Source organism: Saccopteryx leptura, chromosome 4, assembly GCF_036850995.1.
Source record: "Saccopteryx leptura isolate mSacLep1 chromosome 4, mSacLep1_pri_phased_curated, whole genome shotgun sequence".
NCBI classification, from domain to species: Eukaryota; Metazoa; Chordata; class Mammalia; order Chiroptera; family Emballonuridae; genus Saccopteryx; species Saccopteryx leptura.
The window spans coordinates 91,366,503-91,388,852 of NC_089506.1; the positions used below are offsets into that span (position 1 = coordinate 91,366,503).

A 22,350-nucleotide genomic window follows, 5' to 3' on the forward strand; every position below is an offset into this window, starting at 1 on the left:
TAAGATATTGGAAGGTGAGAGGCGAAGGAAGTCAACTAGAAAAGCACCAGCATTTTAGGAAAATGTGAAATGTTTCTCTGGCTCTCAGAAAAAAAGAATTTCCTTCCCACCCCAAAACACTCCGCCCACAAAATCTTGTCACAATTTTTTTCTTAATCATTCTAGATGCCCCGAAATCTTCAAATTTGACTTTAAATGTGTTGTTGTCATGCTTTAGGAGGAAGCTGTCAGTTTATTTTAAATGGCAAAGACCTGTAATTCATAAATATTGCAGCTGCCATTCTCATGAGATATATTCAGAATTTGGAGTGTCCACCCACTTCATCCCCAGTAAATTAACTAATAAATACACGTCACTGGATTTATCACTTTCACTGTGAATTTAATAACACTCCATGTAAGCATAAGTTAGTTGACTGATGTGATGTGATAGATTCTAAAGAAAGTAATAGAAATGAAGTTTTTTTTCTTTAATATTTTTCCACATTAAAAAAGATAATCTTGATCAATTATTCCAGAAGCATCAATGGCTCTGTTCTCAGAGTTATATGATTTTAGGAATGTCTGTTACTCATATACCTGCTATAACCATTTGAAAGAAGGCCACACACAGCCGCGTTTGAGATTTGTGACGGGAGAATGCCTCACAAGTGCCTTACCTTTGTGTGGCGATCTGTACTTACCAGAGAGCTTTTGTGTGTATTGTTTCTGTCATAAAAATCCTGTGTAGGTTTGGCTTATTTAATCATCCCAGTAAACAAGAGAAAGGTGCTGAAGTCTGTAGAGATTAAGAGACTCATTCCAGGATATAAAACGTGAATGACAAGACTAAAAAGAAACCCTTGCAATTTTTTATCTTTTAGATATAAACTAACCGGTGATAGAGCACCCTCTGATCTTAGTAGTTATAAATGTAGAGTTTGCAACTAACCAGATGAGTCAGGGAAAATTGCTTTTGATTCTCCTTCATGTAAAATCTAAAGAACAAACAAATCAATGAGCCTACTACTTGGTAAACAAACAGGTTGTTCTGTGGCAGTGAGCTCAGTGAAAACCGAATCTGTAAAGACAGCAGGGAAGGGGAATAAAGCTAAACTTACAAAAGGGCCTTTAACTTGCCTGAAGAAATAATCATGGTCCTTGCCAGAAGTCACAGCAGCAAAGCTGAGGGCGTTGCCACGGTCTCCGGAGAGTACCTGGCCTGGATGTTCTTCCTGTAAAATGGGACGTTCACAACAGCTTCATAGAGCATGTGAGAATTAAGTGGGGAAATGTTTGTAAAGCGCCTCATGCGTGGCACACAGAGAGGCACAATAAGTGCCTCATCTCACCATTTGGATATGACCCAGTAAAAGATTTCTTCAGTAAAATGTAGTGGAGGAGACAGATGTTAAATATGTAATCACCCGAACACATTACACATATGGTAAGTGCAATGAAAGAAAAGAAGAGGGTGCTGTCTGAGCATGAATGATGGGAGGTAGAGAGGCGCAGGTTAGGGAGGGTTCCTTGGAATCGACTTCTTGTGCCCAAGCCCTGTGACCTGGTTTCAGAAGGATTGTGGAAACTGGAACACCAGTCTCTTAAGGAGAGGCACAGGTCGAATGATGAATTCACACCATTCTTCTCCCTGTAAAGTAACATTGACAAAAGAATAATAGGACATTAGCCACAGTGAAAGAGCAGTTGAGGCAGCCCTTATTCTCAACTACATCTGGAGCAAAAGCATCTAAAATTCTGGGCTTCTGATTACAAATCCTTTTCCTTCATATATCATTCTTCAAATCCTGCCTAATTCATCCTTTATGAATTATTCCTGATTTGATCAATTTCATCCCTACATTTCTACCCAGGATTGTTTCTCTCCCTGCCTCCCACCTTTCATTCGGTCCCCCGTGGCCCCGTTCATTAGTTCTCCTCAGAAGATATCCTGAGTGGGCTGGCTACCTTCAGCATTGCTTGTGTTCCCTTCAGTTACTGTGTGCTGCTACAATAATTCCCCTTCCAGTCCTAAGCATTGTTTTTCTAAATCTAACACATCCACAGGATTTAAACATTTCTCTTTATTATTTAAGAGGCACAGATCCTAATTTTGCTATGAGCTATAACAGATACCAGATCCAACAATGCATTAAAAAATGAGGGGCATAATTGACTACTTTGAGCAGTCTTGCCATCTGTCCTTGTTATATGGGGGAAAAATAAGCAAACACATCTGTAGATGTTGATTTAGTGATGTAGTTAGACTATAAGCTTCTTGAAGGCAGAAACACATCTGCTCATTCTCTGCTGTATCTCTGACAGTGCAGGATGGCCACAGCACTTGTTCCACATTTCATCCTAAGTGAGTGAAAGCCTGTTTCCCATCTTGTACGTAAGCTACGCTCAGAAAATGTTAGACACAGTCTCTGCTGTTTTGATGGCAGACTCGTCTGATGATATATGGCGTATCTACCTGTGATGGACTGCTTTAACCCCACGAGGGCTGAGAAAGGACACAGACTCTACTCTGAGGAGTTCATGGTCTTGTTACTTGACTCAAGCATGTGGCAGGGACGCAAACCAAGCACTAAGCAGACCAGGATATGCAACGTAGAGAAGTACAATGGCAAGTGACATCACAACCTCTTGAGAAATCAGTAGTATTTGATGAGGTTTGAGGGATCATAGAGTATTATAGAAAATGGTATGACAAGGGAATTAAAAGGGGGTAGTATTGCCTATAGAGTTCACTGTATAAGTAAAACCAAAAAAGTTAAAACTTATTAGTTTCAGAAGTTGCTCCATTTCCTCAAAGAATAGTCGTTTCCTCAAGTGTGGGTTACTAGTGAAAGAAATATATTTAAAATTTTGAATTTAAATCATTTGTAGATAGCTTACTTTATTAAAAAAGAGAACATTTTATAACTCTGGACTCTCTACTTGGTACAAATTGGATAGTATTAATTAAAATATAAAGTTTTATTTGTAATTTCAAAATACAGTAGTTGCCCCTTGTCCATAGCTTTGCAGTTATCCACGATCTCAGTTACCTGTGGTCAGCTGCAGTCAAAAAATATTAAATGGAAAATTCCAAAAATAATTATAAAAGTTTTGAATTGCATGCTGCTCTGAGTAGTGTGATGAAATCTTGCACCATTCCGCTCTGCCTTTGAGTCATTCCTTTGTTTAGCATTTGTATGCCGTATGGGGACATCGGTCTCCTAGTAGCGGTCTCAGTTATCAAACCAACTGTCTCAGTATTGCAGTGCTTGTGTTCAGATAACTCTTATCTTACTTAATAATGGCTTGAAAGCCATTCACATAACTTGGATTACAGTATACTGTCATAATTGTTCTGTTTTATTGTTGTTAACCTTTTACTGTGCCTAATCTATAAATTAAACTTTGTGTGTATGGGGAAAACATAGTCTATGCAGGGTTGGTACTGTCTGTGGTCTCAGGCGTCCACGGGGGTCTTAGAACCTTTCCCCTGTGCACAGAGGGACCATCATAAACTAGCTTTCTGCATTCTCCATTGTACTCGTGAATCTGGGTCATAGATTTTGCTTCTTTCATGAATAACTAGGTATACTGCATTTTTAAACATAGACAGTACTTTATACAATACAAGCAAAACCCTGGAAAATATATTTCTGGTTCTGTTTAACTAGAGAACTCAATTGATTTTTAAGGTATTTGTCAAAAACAATATCAGAATAATGGTGTCTCAAGTTCCCTTTGGGTCCTTGTGCTAATATAGAAAGAGTGTCCGCTTCTCTTTCAGCATTTACAGTATTGTTGATTTTTTTGTTTTGTTTTGTTTTGTTTTTAAGTTAGATAACAATGGTATAGTTTGGATCCCAGAACTGAATCAGGGGACTTGTGCTTGAATTCTAGTATCATCGTAACTCACCCCCTTACGTGAGGCAGGTTCCTTAACTCCTCAAAGCCTCCCTTCCTCATCTATGAAATAGAAAAACAATCATATTCTGTTAGGCTGTATGACAACTCATGTAAAAGCCACTTACTAAGTCTCAAACTTTGTTTTTAGTATTAGTCTTTTGTAGAACAAAACTTTGTTATTTTATTAATTTAATAATAAGATGGTAAGAAAATGAATATAGTATTTTTGTTAGAACTAAATCTGAGTTCCATCTTTGTAGATTATTATAATTGAAGTTTGGGCGTTTTTTTAACAAATTATTTTTAGTTTGTCACATAGTAAATCTCATTGGATAGGTAAGGAATTACCCCCTCCCCATTATAATTATTGTTTACTGTGACAAGTGGGACTATAATAAACATGTAAGATAATAAGGTTGTGCAATCCAACAGAAAATTGACATAAGGCATTACATTAGAGAAATATACTGCTCACAAAAATTAGAGATATTTCAAAATGAATAAGAAGCGATAAAAAAAAGCATTTGATTTTTTTTATTAAACGAGAACATCATAAAAGCAAACAAGTCAAAGAAAGTTGTTCAATTATGCAGATGAGATGCAAAACCAACTTTTATTTCATTGGTGAAAATGCACTAGACAAAAAGCTGAAAGTACTGGAGTATCTGCACATTCCCTGATCCCCTAATTTTTGTGAGCAGTGTAAAACAGTTAATACTGGAAGGTCTGTGAATATTGGACTTGGTAAAATGGACTTGGTAAAACCAGTACACATCACATCTCTGTTCTACTCCAAAAGAGGCCTTCATGTCATGGAATTCTGTTCATTGCAAAGGTTTCTAGAGCCATCCTTTAATTGCAATGATTTCTTTCCTCTTCCAATTAAATGAGAGCCAGTATGGAAAGATGGTAGCATTGTAAAATCAAAGACCTTTAGAAGTAGAATAACTAATTTGCAAATGTATTATGTATGCTGTGATAATTGTAAATAATGTTTATGTTCCATATTTTTTAAGTCACTAGAAGTCATTCAAGGTACTGTAATGCCCACTTAAATTTAATGATTGGTGACAGGTGTAACTGTCTGACCTCTAGTGGCTAGAGCATATAGCTACATCCTAGTGGCTGAGTTCAAAAAAATATTTTTAAATAAAATAAACCCTAAGACTAAGGAAAGAAATCTCCTCAGATCCTAATAATAGAGTTCTACAGGTGAGTATATTATTAGCCTCCCTAAATTTCTACCAGTCTAGTTGTTGAGGTACTGCTTCAAAGAACAGTTCAGAATGAACATTGTTGATTGTGCGTTTAGGTGCTTGAAATGTATTACTTATTCAGCATTATTTTATAGGTTTGCATGAAATATTTTTAAAATAGTGACAGAATTTAATAACATCTTTCATAATATGTGTAGATGATCTTGGTTAATATGAATATTTTCAGATTCAAGTTGAACAGCATTACTGCTCCCACATCATAAGTTAAAGATGCTGTTTGTGACCAGGAAATAGATTGAAATTAACCAAAAGTATGGTGCAAAAACTCTCTGATTATATTGAGCCTGGAACTAAATAGATTTTAGAAACTACATTTTATGTGATTTCCCAAATAGCAGAAGACTAAGAACATTCATACTATCTTCAGGTGAAATAATAATAAAACATTCTGTCATGTGATAGTAACATAATTTCCTTTGTCTTTAACATAAACCATACTGGAATGTTTGATTTGATTTTCCTTTTTCACTTTGTATCTCAATTAGCTGACAACTCTCATCTCAATAATTTAATGAATCATAAATTGCTGGACATTTACAGTTAATGTGGACCTCCAGTAAATTTTTTTTCATTTTAAAGTTCCATATACTGTTAGGCTTCTTCTGAGCTAACACTGTAATTCCTTTAAGAGAATATACAAGAAATGGACAACTGACATTTGCAGCAGCTTATCCTCGGTCCATTTTCCTGCAGTCAGTGCCTCTTCAGCTTACCAAGAGTACTGCACTCTGATTTCTTTCTTTTCTGCCTGCTCTATGGAACATCCCTAGTGCTTTGTGTTTCGTGTTACCATAGAGACCGGAGGAACCCCAAAGCCATGGGCAGATGAGTAGAAAGAGGTCTTTGAGGAAACAACCCCTGTGGCTAGATAGAGAAGCCTGAGGGCAGGAATCCATAGCAGTAAGTGGGAAGAGAGAATGGTGTGTTCTGACCCAGCTATGTGTCCATGGGGTCTAGAAATGAGATGTTTACAGAAACCAATCTTCCCGAGATCTCAGTGCGGCCCGTAACCTGATTTAGTGTTGTATTTGCAGTGAAGTAGCTGAAGTAACATTGACCAATTTCTTTTACTGTTCTCTCATTAAAAAGTAGCAGCTTCTAAGAAGGGTCATCTTTGTCTGACTTCTGCTGATCAGAAATCTTCCCTTTAAAATGCAGATCGATGTTCCTTAACTCAGACAAAACCGTCAGAAGTCACACTGCAGTTTGAGCCCAAAGTACCCTACAACCAGCACCCAGTCATTGATCCAAATGTACTAGTTCTGGAATGAGTGGTTTGTACAAGGTTGGCGGGCAAAAGTAGGTTTAGAGTTGTGAGGCTGTGAAACAATTTACTTAGTATAAACCTACTTGTGCCTACCCCGTATTTACCTAGAATTCTCACATACTCCTTCTATATGTTACATACATAACTTAAATGTTTTAAACATTTCTCTGATTTAATGAATTGTGATATTTCCTACTATATTATTTTAACTCATTCTTGTTAATATTTTCTATTTAGTAGAAAGCTGCTAAAAGATTTAAAAATCATTTTTTCTCTTGCTTTTTCCTTACAGATATGTCATGCGGTAGTCTTTGTAGGGAAAAGAGAAAGAGGAAAATGAAACTCTTAACAAAATAAAGTGAAAAGAAAATTTAAAAGAACAAAAGTTATCTTATAAATTGAAGACGAGTCTCATTTTGAGTGGACAAGATCAATACTCAGGGTATTTGCTGGATTTTGTCACAGACCTAGTTGTCTAAGCAGGGACAGAGTTCAGGGAAACTCGGAATACATCAACAGCTCTTCTAGGTAATGATTCCAGGCACTTCGGAGGGAGAAGGCCAGTGATCTGTAAATCTAGAGGAAGGTTGAATAAGATCCTTGGAGGCACTCACTTTCCTCAAACTGACAGTAGGAGGCAGTAGTGTACTAGTCTGAGCTGCTGTCTCGAAGGTAATGCCTATGACTCATCGAGATCTTTTTTCCCTTTTTTTTTAACTCATTTTCTAGAAATACATGAAACCAAAATCTTAGAAGTTGTTTCAGATTTCATAATGAAGTTTGGTGCCATCAATCTAGTACAAGATAATGCTGCTGGGCTATGAATAGAACAATCAAAAAGGCAAGCCGTCAGTTTCGAACAGTGGCAACGCCGCACGCGGTTCCAATTTGAATAGGAGAATGGCAAGAAATAAAGGTCAACTCGTTTTGGAAAGAAGGAGAGTCACATTTTAATAAGTTAGAGCCTTCTAGTTTTCGGTGACTTACTAAGATGTGGATAGACCTATGAAGTAAAAGTAGACGAGTCTGTGAATGGAGCCTGGGCCCCCGGTACTGAGGCGCTGGATCACCCTGTCAGCACATGGTCATAGGCAGTAGCAACAGCAGGCGTGTCAGAAGCATTCACCTTTCATGTCTGTCTTTTTAACTCTAGACACTGTTTATTTTACCATTCACAAAAGCTACAAAAATCTAAATTACCTGGGAATGTACAGCTGTTCCTTCCTCTTTATATGAAACAAAATCACAGTGAAATGCTAGATTTTGGAATATTGGCATTTTTTTCACTTGATAGTTTTTATGTAGCTAAGTAAATAATATTGCAAAAGCATTTTCCTGATGTAATAACTGATTTTGTTAATAGGTATCTTTCATTTATTGACCTAACTTTAATAAGGTCTGTATTTTAGCATTCCCTCAATACCGGGAATGTATTTCTACCCGCAGTTATTTCCCTGTGTAATTCAGTAGCGCACATGTATCTGATAACTAACCATGATTAGTGCACATTCTGTGACTTTAGAGCAAAGCCAAGTTTACTAGTCTAAACTACACAGGGAAACAAAGTGCCGTAAAAATACCCTCCTGAAACTGAGGGAAGGATTCCAAACTACAGGGAATGGGCTTGTGCAGGGGTGGGCTTGTGACACCGATTCTGCAACTCCTGCTCCGCCGAGGGGACTGCACCTGTCTGCACAGAGACAGATACATTTTAGAAGTCTCTTTAGTAAATATGGGTAAATGAACAATATTGATTTCTATTAGGATATGGATTACTACAATTTGAACTTTAACTTTTAAGTTCAAAACTTATGCTTTTGTTATTTCTAATTTACTTTTAATAATACTAGGTTTTTAATAGTATAAAATACAACTTGAGATGAAGTTACTCATCACTAAAATTTTCTATAAAGATCTGCAACTCAAAGATGTTGTAAGTAAAAGCAGCAGCAGAAGAGAAGCTCCAGTTAGGTCTGTGTTGTCAGCACGGTAGCCCGGGGCGAGCTGTGGCCAGCGTGCGGGAGACTCCGGTGCTGTAGGGTGTAGCATGCGTGCTGGGTTTCCAAGACGCAGTGCCCTCCCCACAAGAAAAGAATGTTAAATATTTTCTTAATATGTTTGATTTTGCTTACATGTTGAACTGATAATAATTGACATTTGGTTAAGTTTTTAAAATTAATTTCACCTGATTTTTTCCCAGTATTTAATGGGACTTCTAGAAAATTTTAAGTTGTGTATTAGCCCATTTTTATGAGTCTCGTTATATTTCTATTGGACCGCACGGTTCTAGACTCGATGCTATGTCCTCAAGAGGCCAGAAAGCACAAAAATAGACATTAATCAAAACTGATATGTCATCAGTTTGTCATTTAGGTAATGTTATTCTGAAGTGTTGTGTTTTAAAGGATTAGTAGAAAACATTAACTGAAACAAGGTGGTAAAATTATGCTATGGTTAGATCCAATCACTGGAGAAATAATGTATTAAACATTCATTATTAAGAGGCGGGCACTATTATTCTAAGTACAAGTCCTCAAATAACATTTTTCATTCAATATTGTTTTGTTATGACAATGATGAGGGGGAAAAGCACTTCCCACTGGGGCCACTGTCTATGTGGAGTTTACATGTTCTTCCGTTGTCTGTGCTGGCTTCCTCTGGGTATGCCTGTTTCCACTCACCTCTCAAAGATGCACCCGAGGTGCATGGGTGTCAGTATTGTCCCCTTGTGAGCGAGTGAGTGACCCTGTGATGGAAGGGCATCCTGTCCAGGGTGGGTCCCACCTTGTTCCTTGAACTGCCGGTATGAGCCCTGGCCAGCACCACCCTGGCCTGGAATTAGTGGTTGGAAAACAATTATCTCCCTTGTTTTTATTAACCTTTCTTGAATGTGTGTATAGCACACATTGTTTCAGTGTTTAATATTAGAAGTGTTTTGGGTCTTTGTTTAGAAGTTTGGTGGTGTGTTTGTGACCAGAAATACGCATTAGAAACTTAATTCTTATGTTTATCAATTAGCATGTGGCAGCGATTTTCAACCGGCATGCCACAAGAATTTTTAAAACGTGCAATACCTGACTATTCAGTCAGGAGCACTGACCTCTTTTCCCTTAAACTGTCAAAAAAAAATGACAACAGCCAACATAACAATAGCCATCTGGTGTGAAAAAATCAAAACTATACCTTTCCTTTGTCAGATAGGCAAAAAATAAATTTTTTGGTGTGTGACAGAATTTTAGTAATTAGTTTGTTTGCCATAAGATGGAAGAGTTGAAAATCACCGGCCTGTGGTAAAATTGATTTCGTTATTTGTTTCACTATACATTGTTTCGCTCAAAGTTGCCATTTCTAAGAATCTATCAATGACATTATGTGAGGACTTACTGTGCGTGGGGACACACAGTGAAGAAACCGAAAGATCCCTGCCCTCTGTGGAGCGTCTGTTCTAGTGAGATACATCCGAGTTAGATGGGTATGAGTTTGTTTTTCTTCTTGAACATAGTACCATCTTTTAACTATGGCAAACATAATATGTATTTAGTGACAGGCTGGGGAGAAATAAAGGAACATTTCTGTGTATACAGCCATACATAAAATTATTTGAGTTTAACATGGTCTTCATCACACATGCATCCCAGGTTTGAATTCACTAATGAACAGAAACAAATTGTTTTAAGCATATTTTTATTAGGCATATACTGAAAATCAAACTCAAGTAATAACTTGGAAAATTTTTAAAGGTTGAATTCAAAAGGATTCTATGAGCATATAATGTTTTTGTTTGTATACTGGTTGGATTTGGTTCTTCCCAGGATTCAAACTAGTAACTGAATATGATTTTGTATGTTTCTAATAACAATGACAAGATCCTAAATTTTTCAAGAATTCAGCACCCAGAATGCTGGCTAAATACTCATGGAATTAACTAATGAATTGACTTAACTATCATTTCAAGGAGAAACTATTGAAGTTGTGGCTTGTCAGCTTGGCAAAGAGAAAATTTGGGGAGTGTGATGTGTCTTTAAATAGTTGAAGGGGCGATGAGTGGAAGAGGAATTAGACTCACTTAATACAGCCCTAATGGGGAAAATGAGTAGGGCCAGTGTCTAAGATTTCAGGGAAACAAAGTCTCAAAAAATAGAAGGTTTAATTATTAGAGCTGTGCAAGGGAGGAATATGTTGATTATGAGGATATGACTGGAGGTCTTCAAAGTGAGGCTAGACAGCCACTTGACAGGATGCTGAGTGACCAGAATCTAAGTATTAGAGAGATGGTTCTACCAAGTGACTAAGGGTCTTTCTAATCCTGAGTTTGCATGATTTTATATTTTATGAGTCTATGAAGCAAAGTGAAATGGAGTTGAAATAGCATGTTTCTCATTCAGAAGAAACAGCTGTACATTGGAAATAGCTAACAAATGCTGAATTAGGAAATAGGAAAAATAAAGGAAAATAGTTGAAAGCACACTGTAAGATGCTACTTAGAAATGGCTCCAGGAAAATATTTAGGTCCTCTAGTATTTATTTAGTTGGTTCTTTTCCAATATAACTTCCTATTCATTAGCACTAGGAATTGACCTTTCCTTAAACATCTCAAATGTAAAACACTTTGTACATCTCACAGTGTCTGTTTGCTGTGGCCTAAGCTTGTGCCCCTACAGCCACGGTGGCCTAAGTTTTGGATTGAGTTTATCAGCAGCAAATAGCCAATTCTGTGTTGCTCTAACAGTTCATAGTCTTCTCTAAACCTAATAACCTCATTCATAAAACAGTTGTTAGTAACTATCTTTTTAGGGGTATTGGAAAAAATATTTAATAACATATAAAGTGCTTTACATATATATTTTATATATATATGATATGTATAGTATATATTTAATAACTATAATATCAAATCGTATTCCTATGTTATTTCTCCAGCCTCTTCTTTTTAAACCTCCTTATCAATCTATCAAGGTATTTACTATCTTTCACATATTAGCTGACGGGCAATTGCATTTTTTAGAAACACTTACTTAGTAGCTGCACACGGAGGACCACAGCGCAGCGAAGCCTAAGCCAGCTGTCTGTAACAGATAGCAGCACTGCTGTGGCTGGGTTTCGTATGAAAAGGAAACTGCTTTGGACATGAAAGTTTGGCTTGAAAGCGTGTTGTCTGAAGTGATGGTGGGGCGTCGAGGTAAATAGTTCAGGAGGCCAAGGCGGGTGACGCAGGTGGAGGTCTCCTGGAGGAGGTGGCTGCCGCCAGAGATCAGGGTCGGAAGAATACAGCAAAGGCAGGGAAGGGGGCCAAGGGTGAAATGGCCACACAGAGAGAGGATTGACATGTTTGAGAGGGGTTTGGAAGGTAGAACCAATTACCGATGAGTAAAACTGAATCATCCACAAGGAGAAGGGCGTTAGTGTGAGAGAGTGTTCTGATCAGGCATCTGAAGACTTGGGTTTTGTCTCTGGCTCTGCCTGAGAGTTCCATCTCCTTCAACTTTATGTAAAACAAAGTAAACACGCCGTGTCATCTCTCAGAGGAGTGTTGTAAGAACCAGATGAATGGGCGTGTGAGGAAAGTGTTTGCAAAGTACAGAATGGCCATGTAGAAAGGTAATATAATATTGATACTATTAATTATGTAATATTCAAAATTATGAGTAATATTCTAAAATTGCTCATGACACCCGCTGCCCAGATTAGGCCAGTTTTACCCGTCACAGTACTCTAAACGGCTGCCCTTACTTCAGACAGCAGCTGCAAGTTTGGGAGTTCTCAGTCCCCCCTCACTCATTGGGGGGTAGGGAATATTACCCCCTCAGGTTTGGTAATTCAGTACAATGACATCCAGAGTTCATGAAAGTGCTAAACTTACTGTCACAGCTTTATTTCAGTAAAAGGATACAAGTCAGAACCAGCCAAAGAGGGACTACACATAGGGTGGTATCTGAGAGGGTCCTAAAGATGAAGCTTCTCGTGTCCTCGGGGACACAGTACCCCCTACACCCAGGACATTGATGTGTGACAATATGTATTACCACCCAGGAAAATTCACCCGATGCTCAGCGCCAGAGCTCGTACTGAGTCTTCGTGACCAAGGTGTGATTGATAGGCCACAGGGCTGAACTCAGTCTCCACCCCACAACCCTCTATCACGACGGGTCTGTCTGATGTGGCTGGCCCACATACTCTCACTGCCGTAAACTATCGAGGGAACCGCCATGAATAGCAAAGAGACTGTCACTGTTCATTCCAACGGTTTAGTGGCAACCTCCCAGAAACCCAGAAAAGGACTAACCAAAAATTTTATTGTACACTTTATATAAACTTGCAAGTGTAAGAAAACGAGGCATGAGAAAATTCCATTTGAGTTTAGGATTTTTTGAGGCATCTGGTAATTTTGTAGGAAGCAGTTTCAATACAGAGGTATGAATGAACACCAAATTAGAATTTGCTAATAATTGGGTAGAAACATGAGAAAAGAAGAAAGCAAATATAGAAAGGAGAATTCAACTCAAGTAATATATTACAAATCAGAAAGATAAGTACCGCATGGAAGGGTTTGCATTACGAATGGGCCGGTTGGCCCTCGGTGCTCTCTGCTCAGGAGCTGCGTCGCCCCCACTTCCTCTGGCCCTGTGGTCAGTCAGGAAGGCCCCCCGAACAAATTGCAAAATGTCAGTGCTGTCTTTGAAGTTTTCCTTAAAGGGCAGCGACACAGAACAAGACTGAAAAGTGTATATATGATGAGTGAGTGGGAAAAAAGAAGTTCTAGTTTAATTTTCAAGTTCCTCCTCTATTCAGAGATAGCTTTTATTTATCATCCTTTGCTTTGTTTGAATTGGGAATTGTTCTGTTTTGTTGTTTTTACATCTGGTTTCAATGAGAGTTTCATGGCACGCTTAAGATTTTAACTATGGGCCCTGGCCGGTTGGCTCAGTGGTAGAGCGTTGGCCTGACGTGCAGAAGTCCCGGGTTCGATTCCCAGCCAGGGCACACAGGAGAAGCGCCCATCTGCTTCTCCACCCCTCCCCCTCTCCTTCCTCTCTGTCTCTCTCTTCCCCTCCCGCAGTGAGGCTCCATTGGAGCAAAGATGGCCCAGGCGCTGGGGATGGCTCCTTGGCCTCTGCCCCAGGCGCTAGAGTGGCTCTGGTCGCAACAGAGCATCGCCCCCTGGTGGGCGTGCCTGGTGGGTCGGGCGCATGCGGGAGTCTGTCTGACTGTCTCTCCCCATTTCCAGCTTTAGAAAAAAAAAAGAAAGAAAGAAAAAAGATTTTAACTATGAACAAAATGCCCTTTTGCTCTTTTTATCATTTTTATACACTTTCAATATCAAAGGTAAAACAAACGGCAAAACGAAGCTGAGGGGAGACAGTTATTTATAGCATCAGTAAGGGAACCGCAGGGACGTGGGCTGCTGGCGGCCAACACGCGCTTCCGCTATTGCATAGATTAAAAACATATATTTGTCAACACACTTTACTATCATGTAGACCCAGTAGTGCTTTAAAAGTATATTTACGGGTCATTTCTTTTTCCCTCACCAAAGTGAAGTCATTGCTGGGGTGAAACAAAAAGCTGCTTAGTAGGTCAAAGTAATAGTTAAGAGCAAAAGGTAAAGGATTGTAAGGAGAGACCAAATTTCAGGAAGACTGAATAGTGCAGTCAATTTGGGACGTCAGACTTCTATGTTCTTCCTCCTGTCAAACTGCCACAGGTTCACCATTGACCACAAAAGGCAGGAGCTCAATTTTATATTTCATCTGAGAGTTGGCACTTCTAAGAAGCTCATGCCCATTAGAACCACAGTGCGATGGGGGATCAATACTGACTTAAAGGGAATAATGCCTCTTTCTGAACCATAACTGGTATTTCCTGCCGCTGAGAGGGTTTCCCCGAGGGCTGTCAGCCAGGCGTCAGCCTTGCCTCAGCTCAAGCAGCATAACTGTTGGCTGGAGTTTTTCCTCATTTGATGCCAAGCTGCGTATATTTATATTTACTCTTTTTGTCAGCAGTTTTCCTGGTGTTCTCTCTTTTGTGTTATTCAAGAAACAATGGAAATATTAGCTCAGGATGGTGGGGGTTTTATGTCTTATTTTAGCTTTCTTTGTCATCCAAATCTGTAGTCTGTCAAAGGCCACTTGAGATCCAACACTAACTTAGTTTAAAGTTTTTCTTCTCTTGTTTAAGTCTGTGAGTTCTCTGTATTTAAGAGCCATTCAACTTTTCAACAGTTTTCAACTTTTCATTCACTTTCAGGGGGAAAAAAATGCACTGTGATGGGGCTCCAGAGTCAATTCTTAGAGTAGGAATCACAGGAGGAAATAGACTGAACCAAGTGAGTTGTCCTATGTTCAAGGGAAATAGGATGTATTCTCACCTATTTCTATAGAAATGTAAATACAAAGTATGTGGATTGGATTCCCTCACTGACCTGGTACGAGGAATCGCAGCTGGGCATTGCTGATCACCAGTGGCCCTAGGTATTTGCAGTAGTCATAGACAGATTACACACCTCCTCCCTGACATCACCTGTGATATCTTCAAGGGGGTGGAAATAGCCACCTTGGAATCAATTCATAAAGTAGTAGCACAAACTTTCTCTCTCTGGAGAGTTATAAAGTCTTTTTACTTCATCAAGAATCTTTTTTTTTTTTTTAATGACAGACACAGAGAGAGGGACAGACAGACAGGAAGGGAAAGATGAGAAGCATCAATTCTTTATTGCGGCACCTCAGTTGATTGCTTTCTCATATGTGCCTTGATTGCAGGGCTACAGCAGAGTGAATAATTCCTTGCCAGGAACCTTAGGCTCAAGCTGGTGAGTCCTGTTCAAACCAGATGAGCCCGCGCTCAAGCCTGTGACCTCGGGGTTTTAAACCTGGGTCCTCCGTGTCCCAGTCCGATGCTCTATCCACTGTGCCACCGCCTACTTCAGTTTCCATTTTATAAACTGTATTGATAAGAATCTGAGTTGATGGGAAAGAGAAAATGTTCCTCTTTTTCTTGATACCACAGTCCTATCTTTGATTTAAAGAGTTCGTGTGTCCAACGTATGTCTTTTGTATGGAACTATTTTCTTAGAAGTGACAAGCCTGCTGGCCAGAAATTGCGATTTATTTCATGACTGATTACCGATATGGAGTTCTTTCCAATGACAGGGTTGTGGCATCTCCTGGATGTTTGAAATGAACCGCTTAGAAATTAAGCACGTTTTAATTGTAGTAACTACATGGATATTGGGTCTCCAGTTCAGCCCACATGAAGCCACCAACAGGGACTTTTAAAATAATAGTTATAGCAAAAGACACATGGCCTTGCACGAATATTATAATAGCATCGTTAGTAAAAGTGCACTTCCATCTTGGGACCCTCCCCCAGCTCTACACATTGTCTCCAGTTGGGTGTGGTGGAAGACTCCTCCGACCGGACTTCATTCATCTGCTCGCGACCTCGTGGTGACTCCCTCGGGCCTACACTTTGGATCTCCCATGACTGGCACCCGGATGGGGCTGTTGGGCTGCTGGGAGATACATGTGAGGGCTGGACTGGAGAGTTGTCGAGGAATTTCTAACAGGGCTCTAAGCTCATCATTAAAGAAGCCCTTATTTCTTCAGTGGTCTCAGGAATGGCCTCTTTTTATCTCGCCTTGTCTGTTGCTTCTCATGAAAGATTCTCCACCTGAAACCACAGAGAAATCAAATACCAGCTCAGTTTTTCTCTTATCATTTGTCCCTAGAGCATGCTCACAGCTATTTGTGGAGTTTTCTCAAAAGGGTAGAAATGCTGGGGCCTGCAGTGGCCCGCCCATGGTCAACCACCTGAGCCCCGGAAGTTCAAAGAGCAGACTCTGAAAGCAAGCCCGGGCTCTGCCGGGCTTCCCTTCCTTAGATCTGGTAGAAGTCAAGGAAAGGAAAACTAAAATATCCAAGTGGGTGTATATAACCCTTGTTTTTAGCAACACAGAGCTTATTAGTGACCTTGACAGGAGCTGCTGCAGGAGAGTAAAGGCTCAAAAGCATGACTGGAGTGGTTTCAAGAGAAAAATGGGCAGAGACTGAGACAATAAGGGCAGTTCTGGGAGGTTTTGCTGCACCGCCGGTCAGCAGTTGTGGTGGTAGATGGAGCAGGGTGTGGAGTCCAAGGTTTTATTTCTCTAAAGGTTAGGGTTATGACAACATAAGGGTACACTGAAGAGCATGGGCACATGGAAAAGGACACCTGTATGAAGTGGTAGTGGGGACACGGTGTCGGAGGGATGTCCTTGAATAGATAAGCAGGAGCAGTGTGTGGTGCTCACCCTGAGGGGCTGTCGTCAGGGTGAGCAGAGCAGATCCTAACGGGAAGGCACGTGTGTGCGTTCGGTGCGTAGACAGGAAAGGGGGGAGCTTATTGGGGCTGGTTCTCTTCTGACTGCTTCTGATGATGAGTTAGATGAGAGTGGTGGACAAGATGTGAAATAGTCGTCTGGGAGAATGAGGGGTGAATGCAGTCGGGGACTGCAGGGGGATTTCAGGCTGCACTTAAAGTTCATAGTCCTGAATTCAGGTGTGCCCAGGAAAGGACAGGAGTACATGTGTGACCTTGGACATACTGTGTGCAAAGGTAGCTTAGCTATACTATCTACTCTACAAAGTTACTGGGAGAATTAAATGCGTCAGATAGCATTTTGAAAATTAGTTCTCGGCCTTTTGGCTAAGATCAAGCATAGAGAAAGCATTTTGAAGTATTAAGTACAGGACACTGTTATTATGAAACTTAGCTTTGAGTTACTTAACACTTTTCCTTGGCAAAAAGCTTTTCGAATTTCTTTAAGACAGCCGTAGTATCTCTAGAAACAGCACTGGCTCCTGCCACTGACGTACGCAGTGACTGAGTCTAAGCAGTGACTTAAGCTGCTTCTGCTTTTACCTCTCAATCTATCAGATGAAGAGTAGTGACGTTTAAAGTGCAACAAGTGCTTTATAAACAAAGGTGCTATGTAAGCACATGCTATTAATAAATGGTGTTCCAGCCCTGACTGTTGCGATCACCAGAAAGTCAGAGAGGTCGGAGCTTCTGAGAAAACCCCACGACTGGGGGCTAGAGGCTCCCCTGGAAGGCCTGGAAAGGAGGAGGGAGAAGACAGTCTCTTAACTTAGGTGTAAGTGGCACTCACATTATTTCCTTTAGTGTTCACAGTACTCTGTGAGGCTGATTATTAGAACCTGAAGTCCAAAGAGATTAAGTAGCCCATGAAAGCCAAGAGGTAGAGCTAGGATTTCAACCCAGGTTGACCTTAAAATCCCTTGCTCTTTCCACTTTGCCACACGTGAAATGGGGCTTGGTGTGTGGGAGCCATAGAGGGCAGAGAATAACAAATGCATATTAGACCTATATTTCATATATATATATTATATATAATATATATATATATAATACACCTATATATTAGCCCATTTACTCTCTTCTGTGCCATCAGATATTTGACTGGAGTTGCCCAAGAGCAGTTATAGATATAGATATCTATAACTAGTTTGTTATAGATATCATCATGATAGAGTCATTTACAAGAAATCAAATGATAAGAAAAGACAGGAATATCTAGGAGAAAGAGTAAGTTGACTGAAAATTTGCACTTAGTGACAGAGGCCATTTTCAAACACATTTAGGGACAGAAGGGTGGATGCTAGAAAATAAATGTATGTGGTCATGAGAACTACAGGGATACCATGTCCACTGTGCCCTTTACAGCAAATGCAATATGTGCCTTAGAAACTATAGAGTGTAAAGTGCTTTAAGAGGAAATCACTGCTTTATTAGATTGTGATTTTTCAGTAACAATTATCCACCTAATAAGAGCAGCTGCAAAGAGAAGTATATTTATTTTCTTCCAGCAGCAAGAAGGTGATCATACTTTTAGAATTTGTTGAGATTGTCCAAGAAAGTGTGTAAAAAATACTCATCCATCACCTGAAAGCTCCTGGCCAGGAAATGACAACGCAGTAAATATCTTCAGCAGCCACCTTTTAATGTACAAGCTGTTGTCGGTTGGGATTTTCAGCACTCACATAAAACACAGTGTCATGAGTGACTGCCTGTGCTCCAAAGTCATTACTGTTGGGATAATGGAACATCTCTCAGCGAATAACCAAAAAACTTTAAATGTCATGTCAAGTTTGTTGAAGCCATTTTCAAGCCCCATTCAAGGTTACATGAATATTGAGGGTGTCTGTTTTTTCAGTTTGGGATCTAGGAGAGCGATCAGTCATAAGGCTGTGCAATGTGAGAGTCAGTTAATTAAAAGAAAATCTGGTGTTGTTTGGGAAAGCCAGTCAGCCAGAGCCATTTAGTCATTAGCTATAGTAACTCCTTACAGTCTCGGTAAGTCAACATCACTGTCACATCATGTTACCAATGAAAGACTATGTGTGTGCATATGTACATGTCAGTATGTAGATGTATGTATATATTTGACAATTAAATTATGACATAATTCTGTTCTGCTAGGAAGTTTTAGCAATTTGCCTGCCAAATTTAATATATCTTCTAAGGGAAATCATTGACTTCTTAAATTACTATTAGAAAGTTTTCTCCTTGGTTTTGTTCAAAAAATGAAATTAATCTCATTATTATTCAAACTAATGCTGACCTTGGTTCATAGAGTTTGGAAATAATTTCTTTACCCAATATGTATTCATTGAATACCTACTTTGTTCCAGGGCCATTTTTGCCACAGAAGTTACAAGACTATTTAAAACAATGTTCATGATGCCTCTGTGTTACAGTGTAATACAGAGCTGGACAGTGGACAAGTAAACATGTCTGTGATCTGCCCAGTGGTTGTGCGTTCTGTGGAGGGGAAGGTGAGAGGATATGGAGACACTGATGAGAGGAGGGCCATTTCAGATGGCCGGTCGGAGAAGGCCTCTGCGTTCAGACGGCATTTGCCAGAGGCCTGAGTGAATACTGAACCAACTTTGATGGTAGCTGAGTGGTGGGCATTTCAGGAGTAAAGGAAGAAAGAAAAAAGCATAAATGCTAATGAAATGATTGTCTATTTATATTTCAATTGCTTTTTAACCTCTGTGTATTTATTTTAAACCTACCATACTCTGTTGCATATAGTTTAATATACCTAAGAGGACTTGTTTATTGAGAATAATTATTTGTAAGTTATGTTATATAATCTGCACAGCCCTTGCTTGTCACAGTGATAAATTTTGTTTCCTCCTTACTGTAGAAAATCAGAAAGTGCAGTTGACAGAAGGGTCACGTTCACACTCCAATATCAATTGCAACCCAACAAGGACTCCAGGCGCCAAGGAGCTTAATTATAATCTAGACACTTGCACGTCTACAGGGAGGATCAAGGCAGTTGAGAAGAAGGAAGCCTGCAACGTGGAAAGCACCAGAAAAAAGCAAGTGGAACTTCTTGGCTCTGTTTCTAAAAATGAATCCATCCCCGAAGTGGAAGCCCTGCTGGCAAGATTACGAGCTTTATAAATTCAACTGGTAAAGAAAATGATTAAGCCAAATAGAAAGCCATGCTCTGAGCAATAACACTTGAAAAAATTGCTTTTTATATAAGTTACTTTATATAATTTTAAATTATGATATACATTAGAAAAATAAAGCTAAATACATGATTGCAATGCTTTATATCTATATACTTGACATTGTGACTTATTCAAGATTGTAATGGCTTTAATGTTATTTTTGTTACCTGGTATTCTTGCATTCTATATTTGTAGTTAAATTATATATGACGCTTTCGAGAGCAGGTAGGTGGCCATGTGTTCAGCAATGTGTCCTTAAGAAAATACCATCTTTCTAAGTCAAGTGTAATTTCTTACTTTATTATGTTCAACATTAACGGACGTCAAATCTCCAACCTCAAACCTTGCTTCATATCCATGTATGTTATTTATATAGGCCCAGATTTCTTCTGAATTAAGATCTACATTCTATTAGCATAGCATTAAAAACAAAACTGAGTATAACAGAGCTGTGAGAAAATGATTGGCGAGCTCCTTACCATCACTGAATTCATGTTAATTAGACCTGTAGGAAACGGTAAGACCATTGAGTACATTTCCAAAAATGATGGAATAGGAAGGTATGCACTCTTTGCAAAATGCACAAGCTTCTGTATAAAGTTAGACAAAAAGGTATTGTAGTGCTGCTGAAACTCTTCGCTGAGAGAGCACTCCCTATCCCTACCCCCCATAATTATGACTCTGGCATAGAATTGCCATTTTGAAACTTCCCAAGTAACAATTTTTATATTTCTGTGAACAACTTAAAATTGCTGTTTCTTTGACCTGACAATCAATAATTTTAACAAAGATCCAAAGAAATGTTTTATGGAATATTTTCCTATGCAGATGTTACAATTGTACTTCTCTTGGGACATCAACTTAACTTTGTTAATTCTGTATTGAAGAAAATAAACTTGCTGCTTGCACTAAATGAGAAAACCTGCTCTTTTTTGTAGTTAGTGTATTCTGTGGGTAAGCTGGAAATAGACTATGCTGTGCAGTCTAAGCTTCTCTTTTCTTTATTACTGCAATAAGAAAGTGACTGTTCTTCTACCTTCGGTTGAAAAGCTGTTATGTGGAACTAGTCGGCGAGGTCCAGTGCTTTTTATTTCCTTAAGTTGCCACCTCCTTTCAGCTCCAACTTAATGAAGTTAATTAATTAGAACTATGAACTAGACCCTGTTTATAGACACTGGGGACAGTGCTATCCATAGCCAGGGTGGGAATAAATTGTTTTTGTGTGTATTGCTGAAATGTGCATTTTCTCCTCTGTAATTCCTATTTTCCTGAACAGAAATCTTAAAAATCAAGAAGAGTGAGGGATATTTACAGATTTAAACAGACAGGAACTCTTAACAGGAAGAAGTTAAATGAAGGAATTCTGATTATTGGTTCTTTGTGTGATTTGGCAAAGACTTGGACTTTCCAGCCACTGAAATTTGACCAGGTTGTGGCTACACCAGGTGACAGGTACACACTCTGAAAATGTGGAGCTGAGGAGCCAGTAGGGAGAAGCAGCCTGGTGGGAAGGGAAGATGGGTTAGAAGCCCAGAGGCAGGCAGGGAAATCTCCAAATCAGACTGAGCAGTCAGCTTCCAGAGCATCTGTCTGCAGCAGCTGAAGGACAGCTTTCTGGCATGAGGGCCAGGAGCCTGGGGCGAGCAAAGCAATGTAGTGGCTGGCCCCCTGCAGGTCGCTGGCCACATCCCCTGTCCCTCCCTCGCTGATGGAGCATGATCTGAGAAGGCCTGAATAGGAAGACTATAGATATTTAGAAGAAAATGCAAGAATTGACAGAGTACGAACTAAGAAGCTGATCATTTTGTTAATTCCTCGACAGATGTCCATTCAGCAAGGGGCTGGAGGGGTAGAATTAGGGTTTTATAATTTATAATATTGCTTTAGCCAACTGGAAATGAAAACCTTTTGCTAAGTGACTCAAGCCTGCCATTAGGGTAACCAGCCTCAGTTTGCATCATAGCCTTTCCCAGGTGTCTCCAAACCCAGTACAAATGGTGACCAAATGCAGCTACTTTTTAGCTGCTGCAAGGCAAGGCAAGGCATGAAAAAGAACCAGTCAGAAATGAAGAATACAATAACTGAAATGAAGACTATATTACAGGGAATCAACAGATTAGATGAAGCAGATAAACTGAATTGGTGATCTGGGAAGCAAGGTAGTAGAAAACACCGAATTAAAACAGAAAAAAATTTTTTTTTTAAATTATTTTTATTTTAGAAAAGAGAGAGAGAGAGAGAAGGAGGGGAGCAGGAAGCATCAACTCCCATATGTGCCTTGACCGGGCAAGCCCAGGGTTTTGAACGGGCAACCTCAGTGTTCCAGATTGATGCTTGATCCACTGTTGCCACCACAGGTCAGGCCAGAAAAAAATTTTTTTAATGAGGATAGTTCAAG

At 39.5% G+C, this 22,350-nt stretch overlaps 1 protein-coding gene across 2 annotated transcripts in view; it reads left to right on the plus strand.

Moving 5' to 3' along the window:
* Window positions 1-20,852, plus strand: part of DIAPH3 (diaphanous related formin 3) — a 522,354-nt gene extending 501,502 nt beyond the window's left edge. For both annotated transcript variants that reach the window (XM_066380803.1, XM_066380804.1), the window contains one exon: window positions 19,637-20,852. In XM_066380803.1, coding sequence (XP_066236900.1) covers window positions 19,637-19,899 — 263 coding nt within the window. In that variant the 3' untranslated portion in view covers window positions 19,900-20,852. The remainder of the gene's footprint in view (window positions 1-19,636) is intronic.
* The last annotated feature ends 1,498 nt before the right edge of the window (window positions 20,853-22,350 follow it).